Source organism: Scyliorhinus torazame, chromosome 10 (assembly GCF_047496885.1).
Source record: "Scyliorhinus torazame isolate Kashiwa2021f chromosome 10, sScyTor2.1, whole genome shotgun sequence".
Classification (NCBI taxonomy): domain Eukaryota; kingdom Metazoa; phylum Chordata; class Chondrichthyes; order Carcharhiniformes; family Scyliorhinidae; genus Scyliorhinus; species Scyliorhinus torazame.
In genome coordinates, this window is record NC_092716.1 from 155,529,112 (window position 1) to 155,551,533 (window position 22,422).

Here is a 22,422-nt window from a genome sequence, read left to right on the forward strand (position 1 = left end):
CCACTGTTACGACTCAGAGCTGAAAAGAGCTATTTCTGTAAGGTAGCAGACTGTGTCTAGTGTTTGTCTGACTGTATCCCAGTGAGGAGTCAAAAGCTGCTGATAGGAGAAAAACTGACAGGAAAGTGTGGCAACTGGTGGGCAGAGAAGAAACTTATCCAAGGGAGTCAGAGCCAGACTTGCGGCTACACTATAGTTCATGTTTCCTGTGAGAGCCTGTGTAACATGTGCCCTTGAGAAGTTGGCTCGGCACCATGAAAACTGGGGAGGGGGAAGGATGAGGGTTTGAGATGCCGACCCCTGCAATAGAACTGGGTAGGTGGGTACGTGAGGAGTGCAGGGTGCGGACTCGCCACCGCCATCCTTATCCCACAGTGGCAAAAATTGGGGGAGCCGGACGGTGGACAGGAATCCCAGAACTGGGTGCACCCACCATTTGTAAAGGACTCTATGAAAATGCAGCCCTGTTTGAACTGTTCCAGATAGATGGGCTGCACCTGAATAACCCTGCAGCACCTCAGCTCGACAAGCTGGTAATCCTCTCAGCACCCAATCGGCTTGGTTATGTCCCTAATGGGATTTGCATGCTTTAGCCTACCTAACCTAGGTTCATCCATATTACTCTCGTACCTGAAGCACTAGTAGCATCTGTGTGATGGATGGAGGTACATCGGTGGGAGGTTGGTGAAGCGCCTGCTCCAGATTTACCTTCAACAATACCATATCACGGAATCCAAGCAAAGCCATCTGACGAATGGTTAGTTCCTGCCCCTAATGAAAGGACCAAACATCAAAATTACTTCATACCTCTTCACACAAAGTTCACTCTTTCTGGCTGGAACTCACTTTGCCAATGTCATTGGACAGATGCTTGGCACATCATACAGGGAGAGGAATGCACTACCGGCATGTTAAGCATCTGTACAATAATAACAATCCTCATACAGTGGGAGGAATTGGATTTTTCAAGGAGGTGGTTTGTTGTCACATTAATGTGCTGGACAGAGGCGGCACGGTGGCGCAGTGGTAAGCACTGCTGCCTCACATCGCTGAGGACACGGGTCCCCGGGTCACTGTCCATGTGGAGTTTGCACATTCTCCCCGTGTCTGTGTGGGTCTCACTCCCACAACCCAAAGGTGTACCTGGTAGGTGGATTGGCCACGCTAAATTGCCCCTTAATTGGAAAAAAAGAATTGGATACTCTAAATTTCTTTAAAAAAATTAATGTGCTGGATCAGAGTGGTAAGATCTTCAAATACTTTCACCCTTAGGTGAATTGGTTCGGTGGATTGGCCATGATAAATTGCCCTTAGTGACCAAAAGATTAGGAGGATTATTGGGTTACGGGGATAGGGTGAGGGCTTAAGTGGGTTGGTGCAGACCCGATGGGCTGAATGGCCTCCTTCTGCACTGTATGTTCGATGTTCTTACTGAACCACTTTCTCTTTAGCTCCACCTGCCACCCCCTTTCTCTTACACAACAGGTATGTATACAAGTGTTAAGCATTCACTCAGGCTATGAGCTGATCATAGAATTTACAGTGCAGAAAGAGGCCATTCGGCCCATCCAGTCTGCACAGGCCCTTGGAAAGAGCAGCCTACTTAAGCCCACGCCCCCACCCTATCCCCGTGACCCAGTAACCATACCTAACGTTTTATACACTAAGGGGCAATTTAGCATGGCCAATCCGCCTAACCTGCACATCTTTGGGCTGTGGGAGGAAACCCACGCAAACACGGGGAGAAAGTGCAAACTCCACACAGTCACCCAAGGCCAGAATTCAATCTGGGACTCTGGAGCTGTGAGGCAGCAGTGCTAACCACTGTGCCACCGTGCCGCTCTATGAGTTTATTTTCCATTATAAATGAGGGCAAAGGGATTTATAACAGAAAGTCGATAAGAGTATGAAAAGAACCTGACAGCAGGTGAGTGCGCGCGGACAGGATGTGCAGGCAGGCCTGGCTTTTAATGCCAGTCTATATGTGGGCTCACTGCACCATCTAGAACACCTTTAAATCTTGTAACAATAGAATGAAGGCGCAGACATTAGATTAGCAACATACTGTGCCCTCAAGTGCTTAGGACATCATTGGAGGATCTCTCACATAGCAGATCGGAGTGCAGCCTTTGGGAGGGGGTGAGGAGCTAAAATCCAGATGCTTTCTCCACAGGCTCCTGTCACCAAGAGGGGGATTTGCGTACATCTACAGATACTTTGCATGCATCAAACAAGGATTGAACGCAGAACTCAGTGCTGCCTCAAAGGTGTGACGCTAATTCCCTTCAAACACAGTCATTTCCTTTTCCGTACTACCATATTTACAATAATCCTGTGGCACCGTGGAATAAAGCCGGTTCTCATTTACGCCATCCATGCCAATATGGTGACCTGTATCTTTCTAGATTTTACACTATCAAAGGATGGCCTCAGCGAATGTTCTGGCTCAGCATATTTTAGTGATTTGTCTCTGTACCTCTCTGTCACTGTCAGGATCAGAATGTGTGTGAGATGGTTAGTGAGGGACGATTGCTTCTCCGTCAGCCTGTCATCCCTGCACCGAATAAACTCATTTATTTAATTTATGTTTCTGTCACCAATTTTCCTTCCTGTCCCCTCATTTCCAGAAGACAGGAGTTCCTTGGTGGGGGATGGGAGGCAATTTGCTATTGTTCTAGACCTCCTAACCTCTGCCGCCATGAATAATCTGGATCTGGATCTGTAAAGATTTAATCACCTGCTAATGGTCGCATTCCAAGCATTGTTTGGCATCTTTGAATTTGTCTATATATGTGTTTCTGGAACATACCTCTTCATTCACCTGAGGAAGGAGCAGCGCTCCGAAAGCTAGTGACATCGAAACAAACCTGTTGGACTTTAACCTGGTGTTGTAAGACTTCTTACTGTGCTCACCCCAGTCCAACGCCGGCATCTCCACATCATGGCCATGAATAATGGTGAGGAGTACTGTAACTGAGGTTCGTCCCCTCCTCACCCTGCACCCTCTAATGGGCAATTCCAGCAGGCACCTTCAAGTTGTGACTTGGAGCAGGAGGCTTGGCCGATTTTTCCCTCCAAGGCCAAGGGTGGGAGGCCAATTGTAGTCTTCCTTCACCCTCCCAACACCAAACTCAGCATAGGCCAAGGGCTGAACCTGGGCCTTCCTGTCCACTTGGGGCTCAGCAGCTTCATGGATAAACCAAAAGAGAATCAGGAGGATCCTTAAATTTGGATTACATGCGCCATATTGTGATATTTCGGACTACAGTTATACAGGCCATTGGTGAGACCACATCTGGAGCATTGTGTACAGTGTTGGTCTCCTTACCGAAGGAAGGACATGCTTACCCCAGAGGTAGTGCAATAAAGGTTCATTAGACTGGATCCGGGGATTAGTGGAGTATCCCAAGGAGGAGAGATTGAGTAGACTGGATCTATATTCCCTGGAGTTTAGAAGAATGAGAGGAGAGGAATGAGAGGTGAGCTCATTGAAATTTATAAAATTCTTAAAGGCCTTGACAGAGCAGATGCTGAGAAAATGTTTTCCCGAGTGGGGGAAGCGGGAACATGGGACATAATTTGGCATTTTCTAATGTTTTTTCAAGTGTCAGTCCCGGCGAGAAAGCCAGGGAGAATTTGGCAGGAAAACTTGCTGTATATTCCACATGCTTCACACTGCGCTCTTGGCGGCTGCCCTCTGATTCGCTCGCCCAAGGTAAACTTAGTGCCCACTCTACCAGAATGGGGACAGAGTCCGGTAGTGTGCAAGATTAGCCAGGTGTTTCCTGGCACTCAGGGTTTCTAACACCCATCCGGGTAGATCGGAGGCCTCAGTGGGGAACGCCCCGATGCGGCCGCACTTAGCCCCTTTTTCAGCTCTGAGGAGTTCCGTTCCCCAGAATTCCTCAATGCAGCGAGAGAGCGGGACACCGTCCTGATCTCTCGAGCCCCAAACATGACCCCCAAACTAGCCCCCCCACCAGCCCCAACTCATTATAAGTTCCAAGTCCAGTCGGAGGGATTGCTGCCAGGAAGACAGCCCCACGTTTCACAGAGGGCATCCTCACCAAACTTCTGGATGGTGTCGAGCAGAGGCATGACATTCTCTTCCTGCGATTGGACAGATATACAGCTAGCAAGGTCGGGGGAGGGGTCAAGGGATCGGGGCACCATTTAAAAATGGCATCCCACTCTCCTCTTGCACTGAGCAGGTCTAGTGAGTGAAGCTTTTCAGTGCAGGAAACTGTACTAAGTGCGGCCTTGGTGGGCCGTTCTCCACTGAGGCCTTCGATTGCAACAAAGTCCCGTTCGATAGCGTGGTCTGCGAGCTAAACACACTCGACAAGGGACTCTGTTGCAATTCGGTTAGATCGCGCCCTCGCTATCCCACCTCCCCTGGTTCTATGCGGCTCCATGCTTTGTCACTCACATTGCAATTCTTCCATGTTTGGGCCTAATCAGTCATTATTCACATGGGGAAATTACCGCCCAAGCCAATATCCTGACACATGCTCACACACCCTTACACACCCATGCACAGCCACCCATACAAATGTGAAAATCATGCACACACAACATTTTCCAACAGATGTGACTGCACTGTGGTCAGGAATGTTGGATATGCCCCCCTTCCGAGCTCAATATGGATGTTACACTGCTGTTACCACCATGGCTGAGATCATCTGACTCAGCACCAGCGAGATATCAAATCGGGGCCTGGATCTTCTTCAACTTGGGGCCCCAGACAATTTGATCCTCCTGTGTGTTCAGTGGAAGCAGATCACATCTCAGCAACCATAGTCTTTACCTGATGGATATTCAATATTTACCTGCACGGGGTAAAATATGGCCTGTAACATGGGTAGGATTTCAGTGAAGAAATTATCCCAACTTCTGGTTAAAGCTTCCAGAAGGTTTTCACCTGAGAAAAAATGAAGAGAGGTATGAGCAACTGTGAATGATAGTAAACTTCTTATGCGAACTATTTAATGGCAAGCAAGCTTCATCGAATTGATTCCGCTAAACAATTCTTTCTAAGTGAAGTATTGAGCGACAAAGGTGTTGACGGCGGGGCAGGATTCGTGGTCTTCCACGACAGCAAAGCTGGTGGCACACCTGGACCGATTCCTCATCAGTCATGGGCTAGCACGTGGAACACAATCACACAATCGATTCCAATGAGAAACGGTGCCGGAGCTGCCAAATTCATGATTGACACTTTGGAGGCTGACAAGCTGCAGCCGCACGTACATACGTACACACTTCACTCCCCACACACACCATCCCAGCCAACAAAGTGGCAGCATGGAGAGCAGCACCAATCTTCACGGACGCCTAGCTGGAGACCCTCCTGGATGCTGTGGAGGAGAGGTGGGCCACCCTGTACCCCGGCCCAGGGTGGAGGCTGCCAGCTGCCGCTGTTCACCATGCTGGCACAGGTGGCAGAGGTGGTCAGTGCCACCAGTAACACCATCTAGACCGGCCTGCAGTGCAGGAAAAAACTGCACAACCTCCTCAGTGTGGCCAGGGCGAGTAGGCAGCACTATGTCCCTGGAACAAACCCTCACCCCACATACCCGTGATCCTCCCCCCACCAGGAGGGTGACATGAACCCCTATCCTGCACCATCTACCGGCATCCATACTGACCGCCATGGCTGGGTGCCCTGGCCACTGAAACTACCAGCTACTGACCCCCTAGGCTGCATGTGTTGGACTGTCGGACCATTTGACACTGTCGTTTCCTGCCCCCCCCCCCCCCCCCCCAAACGACACACACACACACACACACACACACACAGGAGTAGGCCTCCCACAACCGTCGGGAGCGGGAGAAAACTGGAGGGGACCGCCGGACCTGTGGCCCCTTACCCTCGCAGAGCAGCAGGCCCTAGACGTGGTTAGCGGCTTTAAGGAAAGAGAGGTCGCCGGGGTAGAGTCGGCCGCGGGCGAGGAAGTGAGACCCCGCTGAGTTACGGTTCCCCCTGACATGTGTGTCAACCGCTACCCCAACACCAGCCTCACACTACCCTCACTCCCACACCACCCTCACCCTCATTCCCAAACCACCCTCACCCCCACATCACCCTCACCCTCACCCCCACCGCCCCCTCGGCCCACGATCTAATCATGTGTCTTTCTTGTGTCTTGCAGGACCTGCTAGTGAAACAGTGGGTCCATCTGGTAACCCCCACCCCCAGCCAGTGCCACAACCCGAGACCCCCCCCACCCCGTGTGCCAATCAGCGACGAGGACAGCGACACGGACGGGAGCCATCTTATGCCTGTGACCCAAGACACCCCGCAGCTCGAGTCTGGGGATGACACGGAATTCCCGTCACAGCTTCTCCAACAGCCTCCACCACCCCGGAGACTCTCACTGCTGTCGGGCACTTGCTTGCCATTTTTGGGACACTCCCGGATGTGCACCACGTAGCCGCTCTGGTACATCAGGGGTGGAGGTAAGAACTCCCGCCCGGGGGAGGGGGGTGCGATCGGAGACCCAGATAATAGCTGTCCCATCTAGAGTGGAGATGTAGACACAGAGCCTGGGACTACAGTGGGGGCATCTCGAAGGAGGCGGGAATCATCGAGTGTGCCAGGATGAAAGCGTTGTGCACACTGCCCAGATATCGGGTGCAGGCGTGCACGATGCGCAGCTGATGGTCACCAGTTGCATGTTCATCGAGTGGAACACCTTTCAGTTTGTGCAGAGAAGCCTGTCATCAGCAGGGGCTTGTAGGGGGACGTACATCCCGTGGATCACCTCCTGGACCCGGGGCAGGTCACCATTCGGTGCCTGGAAGTATCGTGTGGCGTTAAACTTCAGGATGACTGTCACCTTGACGGCCACTGGGAGCGCGCATCCTCCATTATTCCCCCGGGGTGCCAGGTGCACCATTATCTGGCAGATGTCGCACTGTCTCCCTGCTCAGCCGGAGTATTCAACGGCATGCCCTGTCCGGCAGGTCCTGGGATGACAGGCACTGCCGGCACACACAAAAAGCCTCATGCGGCGCCTCCTTTGCACCTCCTCGGCTTGCTGGGTTGCCGGCTCTCCATCCTGGGCGGTTGCTTCCTGTTCTGTTGCTGCACGCTGCGTTGCTGCAGCTTCCTCCTCCTCAAGCAGCTCCAGCTCGTACAACCACACGGTATCCCCCAGTGACTAGGAGGAAGGCATCCATTGCTGGTTGTATTCCAATATCCATTGTCTGCAAGAGGTGAGGGACCGACATGTTAGCATGGTACGTATCCCTGTGCCCAACCAGGTCCAATGGGCTACATGGTGCCCTAGTTAGTACTGCGGACGATGCCCCTGCATGTGGCACCCCCCCCCCCCCCCTCCTCACACCTCCTCTCCACACCTCAGGCACCATTTGTGCCCAGCACCGTGTGTGTCTCTGGCCCTGGTGTCCCTGATGCCAGGGGTACCATGGCTGGTGCTGTCTATGCCAGCAATATGCTCTGTGGCACCAATCTGGTACTCCCATCGGAGCTACAGTGGGCATTGTCCTTGGGTGGGCCGTGTGGTGCCCCGGGTTTGGGGGGGGAGGAGGGGGAGTATGGCGGAGAGTGGGGTTTGAGGATGGGGTTGGGGGTACCCATATGGCCAGTGTCACTCTGCAGAACCAAGGCCAAGGTGGGTCTTCAGTGGGGTGCGCAGCAAGGTGGCTGCCTTGCAGGCTGCGGCAATTGCGGTCCGTGCCTGGACACTGCCCCAGTCCTGCGGGGGAGTGGGGGGGGGGGGGGGGGGAGGTCACTCTGGCCACATGGTTTGTTCCCATTCCCCCTCCTCCCCAGCCCTGGCGCCCCCCCCCCCCCCCCCCCCCCCCAGCCAGCTGGCCAGTGTCTGGCCTGACAGCCCACGGTCATGCCTCTCCGTGTCCTTCCTCATCTCTCTCTCCCTCATCAGCCACGATGCCAGTTTCATAATTTTTAAAAGCACAAGCGAACCTCGCCGTTGGTAATTCGCCCCAGTGGAGACGGAGAATCGCAGAGGCCAGGAGATTACTGGGTCAGGCCTGCTAATGATATGCCAATGGCGTTTACTGTATGTGCATTCTGGCACGCATCAACGCTGCTGTCCAGGCGACGGAGAATTGCGATTTGCTGTGAAACCGACATCTGCCATGATTTTGTTGTCGGAACCGATTCGCCCAATCACGTTTCCCGATTCCCGTGTCAGCCAACGGAGAATCCTGCCCATAATTCTTTCCCTAATTCATTCCTCCTAATCTTTGATGAGATATAACACTAGCTGAAGGCAGGTTAATCTCTCTCTTTACCCCTTTGTGCATTGTAATCTAAATCTAGGCTGACACTTCAGTACAATACAGAGAGCACACTCCAGTCTTGGCGGTGCTGCAGGTGTATTGAACTGTGGCACCAACCTCCCTCTCAGGATCATAAAGGATCATTTATTTCCAAGAAGAGCAGGGGATCCGGTGGTTCTGCCAGGTGATCTGGTCAATTTTATCCCTCAGTCAAAATCACCAAAACAGGTTATCTGGTCGTTAGCACATTTCTTTATAGCAACGTTGTTATCGCACTGGAGTGTGTACAATGGAGATTTACATGGATGCTGAAGAATTTTAGTTAAGAATTAAGATTGGATGGGCAAGGGTTGTTATCTCTGGAACACAGGAGGCAGAGAGAAGATCTAATTAAAGTGTCTAAAATGATGAGGGCTCTAGATAGAGTGGATAGGACAGCTCTATTCCCCAGGGTTGAGGCATCTACGACCTAGGGTAAGAGTGGGAGGGTTAGAGGGGTCATATATTTCACCAGAGGTGAGGCTCTGGAATTCACTGTCTGAAAGAGTGATAAAAACAGCAACAATTCACAAATACTTGGAAATGCACTGGAAGTACTGTAACCAATAAGGCGATGGACCAAGAACTGGATAGGATTAGGTTGGATGGTTACTTGTCAGCTAGTATGAACACAAGGGGCCAAAGGGCCTCCATCCATGCAGTACATTTCCATGATTGTGCGGGACCTTGCTGTGTGTAAATTGGCTGCTGCATCTTCCACATTACAACAATGTTTACACTTCATGAGCATGCCATTGCTTTAAGGTGCCCTGTGGCATTCTCGGCCGTGGAAAGTGCTATATCAATGTACGTTTTCCTTTAAATACAAATTTTCCGTAACCCGAACCTCAGGTGAACATTTCCTACTGCAGCAGAGGCCCAGTTTTATTGACTTTATTACTATTCTCGTGACCTCTCTGAGAATGACAATTCTGTGTAATGCTGGACTGTGGGTTTGGATCCACAGGGAAGAAAGTTTGAGAATGCACTAAACGTCCAGCTGACATGGGGCAGACTTTCCCCACAGCCTCGCAGTGTGTTTCACATTGGCAGCCCCATTGGCTGGCGGCGCAGCAGGATCACCCGATCCGACCATTGTCAACGGAGCTTCCCGTTGTATGCATCCTCCGTCGCCAGGGAACCTGCGGTGGGGTTCGCCACCTGTGGGTCTGGAAGATCCCGCTTTTGGGAATGGCCTGAAAATTCCACCCATAATATGGGGCAGGATATTTTGGATGGTGTGGTTACCCTTTAGGGGTATCGAGGCAAGGGGAACAGTGGAGACATGGAGGAGTTGAGGTATCGGTGGAGATGCTCAGGGTGGGCCGATGGGAAGGGAGCCTGATGTTAAAAGGAGCCTGCTGATGGAAGCCTTTCTGCCCAAGGCCTAAACAGGGTTAACTTTGTCCCTTAACTCCTCCTGCCAGCTTGAAAATGGAGGCTGGGAGGGAAAGGGCTCGTTTACCAAACTAATTTTACACTCGAGCATGTGTAATTAACTGCTGCACTTCCACTTGATGTTGTTTATCAGAGAAATAATGTTAATGTTGCTTTATACTAAACTGAATGAAAAACATTCTAGCCCTCATTATTGAATGCAATTTGTTTTGCAAAAAAAAATAAAGTTATCTAATAATTAAGCAATGCAAAGAGCATAGTTCAATAAATTGAATTCTCGGTTGTTTTGAATGAAGTCGCTTTGAATTCAAAGGACCAGGCTGTATCAAACTCCAGTTCAATCCATATTGCCCTGGAACTAAGTAACGTATTTAATGTTCAGCTGTTTTGCAAACATCAAACTGACCTTCACAGACACGCACCTTTTCTTCCATCAAGATCAAGCCTTTTGAAAGAAGATGGTTCTACCAATGAGAAAAACAAAGAGAACATCTGAAAATTAATTGGACTGTCATGCCAGATAAAACAGTTAATTGCTTTACCAATGCTAATCCTGCATTCTACAACACTGTTTGATGAAGAATAGGAAGGTTTGGTGTCCTGGACAATATTTGCCCCTCAAACAACATCGCAAACACTTCAAAATACTTCAATGGCTGATTAGTGCTTTGAGGTCGTAAAGGTGCTATACAAAGGCAAGTTCTTTTTCTTTTTTCCATCCAACGCCACAGAAACAGATTAATTGGTCATTGTGGAAGGTTATCAAAATTGAATGGAAGAAAGCCAAGGGAATGTGTAACTATGATGGAAATTGTAGCCACCTGAGTTGGCCACTTCCCGACTTAAAATGGAGAACCGCAAAGGCTGAAGGGAAATTCAGCCAACACAGGCAAAAACTAGCAGGTGCAAGTTTACTGTGCATTAGACTCTGCAAAAACCCAGACAGCATCGAAAGAAGCAGCCATCTGCATAGTAATGTAGCAGCTATCTACATAGTATTAAGCGATCCCTGGGAACAACCGAAACATTTTGAGGTAAACAAAGCCAAGCCAGACTCCTCGGCGCCAGCAGGAGCCAACACGAAAGAGGTTAACGGACATTTAAAGACCGCCCAACGATCAGGGAACAGCTCCAGTATTGGAGAAATCGAACCAAGGGATTGGAACGAAGTCCAATCACTTGGAAACAGGTACGGGGTCCGCCCCGAAAGGCAGGAAGCCCCTGGGGACTATAAAGCAAAGCCCCCAAGTTCAAATCGTCCTTCTTGACAGGGTCACTCAGCAGCGCGAAGCAACCCGAGAGTGAACTGTCCAGCGGCCTCCAAGAAAGTAAGTCTCAAGCCAACGCTCACTACGAGATAGGCGCTCCTAGCTTCCAGTCCATACCAGCTTTTGAATCCTGCAGACTCAGAACCCGAACGAAAGGCCATTTGTTCCCCTGACCTGGTGGGCCAGTCCGAAGCTAAGTATTGGCCTGTTAGTGATAGAAATAGCCTAGAAAGTAGAGTTTATGCATGAGTAGCGATTTACTGTGTATAATAAATGTGTATTGATTTGAATCTTACTAATTGGTGTGTTGAGTTATTGATCATTACTTGAACTTGAACCTCGTGGCAGTATCATAAAGATACCTGGCGACTCTAGAGCAAAGGTTATAAAACAGAGCCAATTGAACCAACCAAAAGTTAGCAACAAAATGTAAAGTCAAGACAATTCGAAATGTTCTGTAATGTTTATGATAGATTTTATGAATAAAGTATATTTTGTGGAAAAAAAAAATTATCTCACTGCTGTTTGTGGAAGTTTGCTTTGAGCTAATTGGCTGCCATGCTTCCTACATTACAATAGTGACACCACATCAGAAAAGTACTCGCTGGCTGGAAAATGCTTTGAAATGCCTAGTGGTTGGGGAAAAGACCTGGGGGGTGAGATTCTACGTGTCGCTGAACCCGTTTTCTGCCGCAGCGCGCCCCCGCCGGCAACGGGATCCTCCGTCCCGGCAGCCGGCCAATGGGATTTCCCTTTGTGGGCACCCCTACGCTGTTGGGAAATCCGTGCCGGCAAAGTGGAGAATCCCTCTGCTTATACGTGCAAGTATTTCTTTATCAAGCAGATTACCTGATTGTTTACTTAATTGCTGTTAGTGGGAGTTGATTGTGTGCAAATTGACTGTAAGGTTTCCTAATTAACACCAGTGATTCCACTTAACAAATCTTTCTGTGGCAGTAAAATGTTTTGGAACATCCTGGATTGGAACAGACTACTGTTGATCCACTATGTAAGATTCCTAATGAGGAAGAAACAGGTGAGGGGACGCATCCAGAGAATGGTGATCACAATTTAATTTAAAATAATGGTTATGGGAATATGTAGCAAGACGAAAGCATAGATTTGATAAAGCCAACTGAGAAAATGAGGACAGAGCAATGAGAGACAATTGGGGAAAAATGTTGACAAAGAAATAGAAAAATCGCAATATTTAAAGGAGGGATCAACAGCGTTCAAGAGTGTGGTAGAATCTGTGGGCAAAACTTATATTTATATAAAACAGACCCTAATTGAGAAGGGAAACTAAGAAAGGAAACAGATTCTCCAAAATACTGCTGAAAACTAGTACTGAAACTGAGATTGGAATCCAAAACGTCTGGTTGAAACTATATAATAGGGGATAGAGCTATTAGAGTTCAGTAGAAGTTGATGTGTTCACTGGTGCACTTCCTGAGGGTTCAAGAAGACATAGGCTATACCCAGAAGCTGAGACGTGCAAAGGCCTAGAATTTTGCTCCCAGTTGGAGCATTTCCCAGTCTGCAAACCACACCTGGGAAAAAGTGTTCCGGAAGTTGGAATTTTCATTCTAGGGGATGAGGTGAAATGTGAGTTGGGCCTGCAAGAAGTGCAGAGGCTACCATGTGTGTAGACTGGCTGGCTGAAAGGCTGCCTCGGTGCACTTGCAATGTGTCAAAATTAAAAAAAAGAAACACAGCACTCCAGCCTTCACCACTCCTCACTTCCCATCCCACACACATCCCATGCCTCATCCAGGCCAACCCAAGGCAATCTATTCCCGTGTACCCACCATCCTATTTTCCCCATGCCAACCTATGCCCATGTAACCATTCCAAGCAATTTGTTTTAAAATTTCCAATTTTGTTTCAACAAATTTAAAGAACATGGCCAGGATTCTCAGAAATGCTCCCCTTCCTCGGGGGCTAGCACGGCGCCGTAGTGCTGTGCGCTGCTCCGGTGTCGAAAGCTGGCCATACACGGCTGGCACAGGTCCGCGCATGCGTGCCACGGGTCCGCGCATGCGCGCCACGACGGGTCCGCGCTGGCTTTCGGGCAACATGGCGGAGCCCTATAGGGGCTCGGTGCGGAGGAACATAGGCCCCCCCCCCGGAATGAGCGCACCCGCCGATCGGTTACCACCGATCGTGGGCCTACCCACCGTGGAGGAGCCCCCCGGAGTTGGCTCCCCCCACCTCCCCACCAGGACAGCCCCCGCAGCCAAGGTCTCGCTGGGTAGGACCATACGCGAACGGCGCCGGCACAAAACGCAGAATAAGGACGTGATTCTCCTATGCTGCGCCATATGGGAGAATCGGCGTTTGCGCCATTTTTTCCAGTGGCGCCGGTCCGACTCCAATGCGCGATTCTCCGGGGAGCGGAGAATCGGCGGCATTTGCGACGGCGCGTTTGGCGCGGCACGGGTTGCGGGCCGCTGTCTCCACGGCCGGGCCGCCAATTCTCCGGCCTTGATTGGCCGCGCAGAAATGCAGAGTCCCGCCGGCGCCGTTCACACCTGGTCGCTGCCAGCGGGAACTCTGCGCGAAGGGTCGGGGAAAAGCGGACCTGCACCGGGGGGGGGGGCTCCGATGGGGTCTGGCCCGCGATCGGGGCCCACCAATCGGCGGGCCGGCCTCTCCAGCCCCGGCCCTATTTCATAGTACGTGGCCGACTCCTGAACCCCCCACCATGTTGCGTTGGGGCCAGCGCGCTGAGGAAGTCCCCCGCGCATTCGCGGGTTGCCGCTGCCCAACTGCGCAGGCGCGGGCTGGCGCGGCCCAACTGCGCATGCGCGGGCTGGTGTGGCGCCCATTTGGTGCCGGGAAGGGAGGCTGGAGCGGCGTGAACATCTCCAGCGCCGTGCTGGCCCCCTATGAGGGCCAGAATCGGTAGTCCCTGCGCCCATTTCACGCCGTCGTGAAATGCGACGGCGCGAACACTCTGTCTCCATTTTGAAGAATCACGCCCATAGTATTCTATCGACATGTAAATATTAAAAGGAGAACTAAGATAGCGACAGAGCCTCTGAGGAAATGTGCAACATAAATTTACAGGAGATGTTGCTGGAATGGCTGAGGTATGCAATAGATATTTGGGTAGAATTACACCACCTTAATGCCCAGAGGAACAGTTGGAACTTTTCTGAATAGACCTCTTGACATGTGATAATGCGCTTCTTCATTACCAAAGCAAACCAATTAGCAACCTACTTCCACATTCCCCAACTAACTAGGATGGAAGAGATGATGCATCCATTGTACTAAAGGAAGCCTTTTTAATTAAAAGGACTATGCCATATTTCAGAGAAGCGCACCAACACTTGGATGGTTCAAGCTGTCACACCTAGGCCACAATAAGATTACAGAGTCGTACAGTCATTTACGGCACAGAAGGAAACCATTTGGCCCGTCAAGTCTATGCTGGCTCTCTGTACGAACACTATTCAAGACACCCTGTGCTGCTCTTCCTCATGTATTTGCTTTGTTTGGCCCTTGTTAGACACTAACCAATCACTGTTTGTTGATGTACCATTTGTCAATGTACTCTGTCGATTATTCTTTTGTCTGCTATGTACGTACTGTGTACGTTTCCTTGGCCGCAGAAAAATACTTTTCACTGTACTTCGGTACATGTGACAATAAATATCCATCAATCAATAGAGTAATCCAGTCAGTCTCACTCCCTGCTGGAATCTTAGACCCGATGGGCTGACTGGCCTGCTTCTGCATGGTCGGGATTCTATGACTTTATAGAATACAACTTTGACCTGCACTCATTCCTCACTCTCCAAGCAACTCACATCTCCATCTGAGCAGCCAACACTCACCCTCATTCTATCTTGTATCCATGCCTCACAGTCACCCTCTACAAATGGTCCCTCTCCTCTCCATACATGCCACTACCATCACTCACACCTCTCTGCCATCTCTCCTTGCAAGAGAACACAATGCTGGCAAGAGGCAGAGAAGGAAACTGCGTGTGTGGATGGTGGCAGGGGAAAGTGTGGTGACGGGGAGTTGGCCCTTCAGTGGTTAGCACCTTATGGGCTATTGTTAACACATGCCCATCTGCTCTGCTGGGAAGGAGGTCATGCTCCAGGAGATTGCAGATGTCAGTAGCAATCTGCCACGAGAGACAGAGCCTCCTGCTGCTCAGACATGTCAAGAGGGCTGATTCTCTGTCTGCAGACCTATGTGGGGGTCTCGCTTCATTTCAGCTGGATCTCCGTGTCCATCCCCTTTGTCCTTTGGAGGGACATATGACTGAGGGGAAGGCAACTGCTCCTGGTGTTGTTCCTGGTGGACCTGTTGGCGGTTGTGTGGTCTCTGCTTGTTTCTCAGCAGAGGCGGAGCTGCATAATCTGCTCCCATACCGTGGTAAAGGCGGAAAGCAGGGAGGTCCAGCTAAAGGTTAGTGAGGAACAAATGGGAACATAAGAACATAAAAACTAGGAGCAGGAGTAGGCCATCTGGCCCCTCGAGCCTGCTCCACCATTCAATGAGATCATGGCTGATCTTTTGTGGACTCAGCTCCACTTTCCGGCCCGAACACCATAACCCTTAATCCCTTTATTCTTCAAAAAACTATCTTTATCTTAAAAACATTTAATGAAGGAGCCTCTACTGCTTCACTGGGCAAGGAATTCCATAGATTCACAACTCTTTGGGTGAAGAAGTTCCTCCTAAACTCAGTCCTAAATCTACTTCCCCTTATTTTGAGGCTATGCCCCCTAGTTCTGCTTTCACCCGCCAGTGGAAACAACCTGCCCGCATCTATCCTATCTATTCCCTTCATAATCTTATCTGTTTCTATAAGATCCCCCCTCATCCTTCTAAATTCCAACGAGTACAGTCCCAGTCTACTCAACCTCTCCTCGTAATCCAACCCCTTCAGCTTTGGGATTAACCTAGTGAATCTCCTCTGCACACCATCCAGTGCCAGTACGTCCTTTCTCAAGTAAGGAGACCAAAACTGAACACAATACTCCAGGTGTGGCCTCACTAACACCTTATACAATTGCAGCAGAACCTCCCTAGTCTTAAACTCCATCCCTCTAGCAATGAAGGACAAAATTCCATTTGCCTTCTTAATCACCTGTTGCACCTGTAAACCAACTTTTTGCGACTCATGCACCAGCACACCCAGGTCTCTCTGCACAGCAGCATGTTTTAATATGTTATCATTTAAATAATAATCCCTTTTGCTGTTATTCCTACCAAAATGGATAACCTCACATTTGTCAACATTGTATTCCATCTGCCAGACCCTAGCCCATTCACTTAGCCTATCCAAATCCCTCTGCAGACTTCCAGTATCCTCTGTACTTTTTGCTTGACCACTTATCTTAGTGTCGTCTGCAAACTTGGACACATTGCCCTTGGTCCCCAACTCCAAATCATCTATGTAAATTGTGAACAGTTGTGGGCCCAACACTGATCCCTGAGGGACACCACTAGCTACTGATTGCCAACCAGAGAAACACCCATTAATCCCCACTCTTTGCTTTCTATTAATTAACCAATCCTCTATCCATGCTACTACTTTCCCCTTAATGCCATGCATCTTTATCTTATGCAACAACCTTTTGTGTGGCACCTTGTCAAAGGCTTTCTGGAAATCCAGATATACCACATCCATTGGCTCCCCGTTATCTACCGCACTGTTAATGTCCTCAGAAAATTCCACTGAATTAGTTAGGCACGACCTGCCCTTTATGAACCCATGCTGCGTCTGTCCAATGGGACAATTTCCATCCAGATGCCTCGCTATTTCTTCCTTGATGATAGATTCCAGCACCTTCCCTACTACCGAAGTTAAGCTCACTGGCCTATAATTACCCGCTTTCTGCCTACCTCCTTTTTTAAACAGTGGTGTCATGTTTGCTAATTTCCAATCCGCCGGGACCACCCCAGAGTCTAGTGAATTTTGGTAAATTATCACTAGTGCATTTGCAATTTCCCTAGCCATCTCTTTTAGCACTCTGGGATGCATTCCATCAGGTCCAGGAGACTTGTCTACCTTTAGCCCCATTAGCTTGCCCATCACTACCTTCTTGGTGATAACAATCCTCTCAAGGTCCTCACCTGTCATAGCCTCATTTCCATCAGTCACTGGCATGTTATTTGTGTCTTCCACTGTGAAGACCAACCCAAAAAACCTGTTCAGTTCCTCAGCCATTTCCTCATCTCCCATTATTAAATCTCCCTTCTCATCCTCTAAAGGACCAATATTTACCTTAGCCACTCTTTTTTGTTTTATGTATTTGGAGAAACTTTTACTATCTGTTTTTACATTCTGAGCAAGTTTACTCTCATAATCTATCTTACTCTTCTTTATAGCTTTTTTAGTAGCTTTCTGTTGCCCCCTAAAGATTTCCCAATCCTCCAGTCTCCCACTGATCTTTGCTACTTTGTATGTCTTTTCCTTCAATTTGATACTGTTGCTCTTTTTAGCCTTAGTTTATTAGCTCTGATTATGTCACCTTTTCTCATGAGTCGCCAGGTATCTTTCTGATACCGCCACGTGGTTCAAGCTCGAGTTATGATTAATAAGTCAGCACACCGCTTAGTAAGATTGAAATCAACGGTCATTTATTATATACAACAATTAATGCTTACACAATAATCCTACCATCTATATTGAAACCTACCACTACTGGCCAATACTTAACTTTAGGAAGGGCCCACCAGGTCAGGGAAACAAATGGCTTATCGAATCGGATCTGGCCCGCGGGATTCAAAAGGCTGATACGGGTCGATGGCTAGGAGTCTTTATAGGGTAGCGATCGCTGGAGTCAAACTTACGGTTCTTTGCTGAAGGTTCTTGCGAAGGCTGCGAGCAGGTGAAGAAGCGAGAGAGAGCGATCTGAACTTGGCCCCTCACTTTATAGGGCCCAGGGGCTTCCCGCCTCTCGGGGCGGCCCTTGGCCCTGAGTCCCAAGTGATTGGACTTGTTCCCAATCACTGGGTTCGATATGCTCCAATAATGGGGCGATTCCTCGATCGGGGGGTGGTCGTTCACCTGTCTTTGTTTCAGCCACTGCAGGCACCGACAGGTCTGGCCCGGCATTCAATTGCTAATATGTTGCAATTGTTCCCAGGGATAGCCGATTAAACTGCAGATGTCTGGGTTGATGTGCTGCTAATAGTCTTGAGTATCGATCTGGGCCGACTTCCCCAGAGCCGAATACGCTATTCTGTCTGCAGCTGTCCGTTTGTGTCCTGTTGGCTGCTTTTCCCATCAGCCTTTTCGGTTAGCCATTTTAAATCGGGTTTTGGCCAAATTAATAGGGAATCAGCCATTTTAGGTGGCTACAATACTCTCCCTTATTTCCTTAGATATCCACGGTCGATTTTCCCTCTTTTTACCATCCTTCCTTTTTGTTGGTATAAACCTTTGCTGAGCACTGTGAAAAATCACTTGGAAGGTTCTACACTGTTCCTCAACTGTTTCACTATAAAGTCTTTGCTCCCAGTCTACCTTAGCTAGTTCTTCTCTCATCCCATTGTAATCTCCTTTGTTTAAGCACAAAACACGAGTGCTTGATTTTACCTTCTCACCCTCCATCTGTATTTTAAATTCCACCATATTGTGATCGCTCCTTCCGAGAGGATCCCTAACTATGAGATCCTGAATCAATCCTGTCTCATTACACAGGACCAGATCTAGGACCGCTTGTTCCCTCGTAGGTTCCATTACATACTGTTCTAGGAAACTATCGCGGATACATTCTATAAACTCCTCCTTAAGGCTGCCTTGACCGACCTGGTTAAACCAATCAACATGTAGATTAAAATCCCCCATGATAACTGCTGTACCATTTCTACATGCATCTGTTATTTCTTTGTTTATTGCCTGCCCTACCATAATGTTACTATTTGGTGGCCTATAGATTACTCCTATCAGTGACTTTTTCGCCTTACTATTCCTGATTTCCACCCAAATGGATTCAACCTTATCCTCCATAGCACCGATGTCATCCCTTACTGTTGCCCGGATGTCATCCTTAAATAACAGAGCTACACCACCTCCCTTACCATCCACTCTGTCCTTCCGAAAAGTTTGATACCCTCGGATATTTAACTCCCGGTCGTGACCATCCTTTAACCATGAACAAAAAAAATAGACAGGAAGGACTCCTACAAGTTTCACTGAAGAAACTCTGTGTGTACTCACCTCGGAAACCATGGTGATTTGCTGAGAGATTGGAAAACAGGCTTTATGGCTGCGAGGTTTGGAACTGAGTATTAAAACAGAGGTTGGGATCCTGTTGGGATCTTTCCCATCCCAGAAACCACCAACCAACAGCCTGGAAAAATTCCACCCTTTACACTCAGTTTAGACTGGAGACTAAGGAAGGGAGATTAAAGCAGTAGAAGTCATGAGGGATATTATAAACAATTGAGATGGACACAAGATTTTAAGACAAACTTAAGAATATTAAGAATTTAATATTAGTTAACAATAGGGTCGTATGCGGAGTTGGTGTGTAATTTGATTTTGATGATGACTTGCTGCTTTTAACCGTTTCCATTTCCAAATAGTCATATCCAGTGCTGCAACCATTGAACTCAAACTATTTCAGTCTAATTATTTGTTTCACTGTGGTGAGTGAGTGCTGCCAAGCGTAAAGACTACAATCAGGGCACATTACGAGGAGCCTGAAATGTCTAATTGGTTCAAAACGAGTCTACAGACTGAACCAAAGAAACAATGACCATACTGTGTTTGATCAAAATAACAGAACAAAGAAATTGTGTATGTTAAACAGAAGCAAACAAATGCAAAGTGTACGTGTGGTTTGGTTAAAAGATCACGTCCTTTTTGAGGATCTCTGTTCTGTGGTCAAACCTAAAGCTTCAACAATTATTCTTCAAAATATACGGTTTCCTTCCATTGCTTTACTTTTCTTCCTTTTGGAAGATGCCTGAATGCCAAATTTATTTCTGCCGGCCCAGTTGCAATGGCCCATGGTACAGACCTGCACCTAACTGCTGCGTGCCCACAGGATTCGCTTTGAACCAGTGCTTGTGAGAAAGCAAGAGCTAAACCCACTGGCAATCAGAGGGGTCATTCTTTAAATATGTAAATTGGTCATTGGAGCCTGAACTTCATTTTTAGTAGAAGGCCCAAGTGGCAAATCTGGATGATTCAGTGGAAGACTGCGATATGTCTGATCTTTGGGGAATCATTGGGAGACACCAATGTGTCTAATTCCTAAGTTAGAATCCTCCACATAACTTCCAGCACAAAGGCTCATGGATTTGAAACCAATATTCTTTTAAAAAATATATTTTATTAAGGTATTTGAAAATGTTTATAAGAGTAACATAAACAATGACATCAACAAGGTAAAATAAACATTTCCACCCGCCAGCCCAATCTTCACGCACCTCAACCGTACAACAAAAATCCCCCCCCCCCCTTGAATACTGCATCTGCTGACATTTTAATTTTCCCCGAGAAAGTCGACGAACGGCTGCCACCTCCGGGAGAACCCTAACATTGACCCTGTTAAGTCAAACTTTATTTTCTCAAGACTGAGAAACCCAGCCATGTCCCAGGTCTCTACACTCGGGGGCTTCGAGTCCCTCCACAATAATAAAATCCGTCTCCGGGCGACCAGGGAGGCAAAGGCCAGGACGTCGGCCTCTTTCGCCCCCTGAACTCCCGGATCTTCCGACACTCCAAAGATCGCTACCTCCGGACTCGGCACCACCCGTGTTTTTAGTACCATGGACATTGCCTGAGCAAAACCCTGCAAAAACCCTCCAAGCTTCGGGCATGCCCAAAACATGTGGACATGATTTGCTGGGCTTCCCGCACACCTCGCACATCTATCCTCAACCCCGAAAAACTTGCTCATCCTAGCCACTGTTATGTGTGCCCGGTGGACTACCTTAAATTGTATCAGGCTAAGCCTGGCGCATGATGAGGAGGTATTAACCCTGCTTAGGGCATCCGCCCATAGACCTCCTAGCTCGTCCTCCCACTTGCCCTTTAGCTCCTCCACCGGAGTTTACACCGCCTCCGAAAGCTCCTGGTAAATATCCGATACCTTCCCCTCTCCCACCCAGGTACTGGAAACTACTCTATCCTGTATCCCCCGTGGTGGCAGCAGCGGAAAGGCCAGCATGTGTTTTCTCAGGAAGTCTCGCACCTGCAAATACCTAAAACCATTCCCTGCTGGCAATTTAAATTTATCCTCCAAAACTTTCACGCTGGGAAAGCTCCCGTCTATAAATAGATCCCCCATCCTTCCAATTCCTGCCCTCTGCCAACTCCAGAACCCGCCATCTAGCCTACCCGGTACAAACCTATGGTTATTATAAATCGGGGTCCAAATCGATGCTCCCTCCACTCTCTTATATCTCCTCCATTGCCCCCAGATGCTCAGAGCCGCCACTACCACCGGACTTGTGGAGTATCGGGCCGGCGAGAATGGCAGAGGTGCCGTTTGAAACCAATATTCTTTAGGGATACCTCTGTCCAGCAAGCTTGTCCCATTCAAAACATTTTACCTGCCCCAGTCATCCAATCTCTGGGGCAAGGTAAGAGGAGAGGAGTGGCACGGTAGTTAGCACTGTTGCCTCACAGCGCCAGGGACCCGGGTTCGATTCTGACCTCGGGTGGAGTTTGCACATTCTCCCCATGTCTGTGTGGGTTTCCCCCAAATGCTCCGGTTTCCCCTCGCAGTCCCAAAATGTACAAGTTAGGTGGATTGGTCATGCTAAATTGCCCCTCAGTGTCCAGGTTAGGTGGGGTGTTTTTTTGGAGGTTTGGTGCAGACTCCATGGACCGAATGGCTCCTTCTGCATTGTAGGGATTCTATGATTCTATGAGAGGAAAAATTTTGAAGCCGAATTAAACAGGTCGCTGAATCTGAACATTTTGTGTCTGACACAAAATGATAATCTATGACACCATTATGATCAATATTGATCATTCAGTGCGGACAATTTTAACTTGCTGAAATCTGAATTTTTCAATGAGGTAATGACCTCAAAGAGCAGTTAGACCGACCGCCTTACTAATATTGATGCTCTGGCCAGCACCATTTTGACAGGAGCCTACCACTGAATGACCAAAGCACCTGTCCCTTTCAATCATGCTGCCTCTTTCTGTATGTAGATCAGGGTCAGGGTCTGATGATACACTCTGTGATCAGGTTCACTATTAATGCAGCCAAAGAGGCCCAAGCATGTTAAGCTTTAAACTGTCTTTCTGGGAGCAAGATAGGTGCCCCCCACCTAAGTCCCACAAAAATAATCTGGGTGGCTCCCTTGCCAGGACTCCTTCCTCACTCTGGGCTGCGTGATATTGCACTGACTCCAAGCTGTTGAGCACCATTGGGGTGACCAGTTCAGGGGGAGGGGGGGGGGGGGGGGGGTGCGGAATAACTCACCGATTCTATTACAACAATGGAACAGT

At 48.8% G+C, this 22,422-nt stretch overlaps 1 protein-coding gene across 2 annotated transcripts in view; it reads right to left on the reverse strand.

The window, feature by feature from the left end:
• The window catches only part of LOC140430989 (proline-rich protein 5-like), a 144,641-nt gene that overhangs the window by 30,073 nt on the left and 92,146 nt on the right, over nt 1-22,422 (reverse strand). For both annotated transcript variants that reach the window (XM_072518857.1, XM_072518856.1), the window contains 3 exons: nt 10,115-10,172; nt 4,830-4,921; nt 631-771 (listed from right to left, as the gene is read on the reverse strand). In XM_072518857.1, coding sequence (XP_072374958.1) covers nt 631-771; nt 4,830-4,921; nt 10,115-10,172 — 291 coding nt within the window. The remainder of the gene's footprint in view (nt 1-630; nt 772-4,829; nt 4,922-10,114; nt 10,173-22,422) is intronic.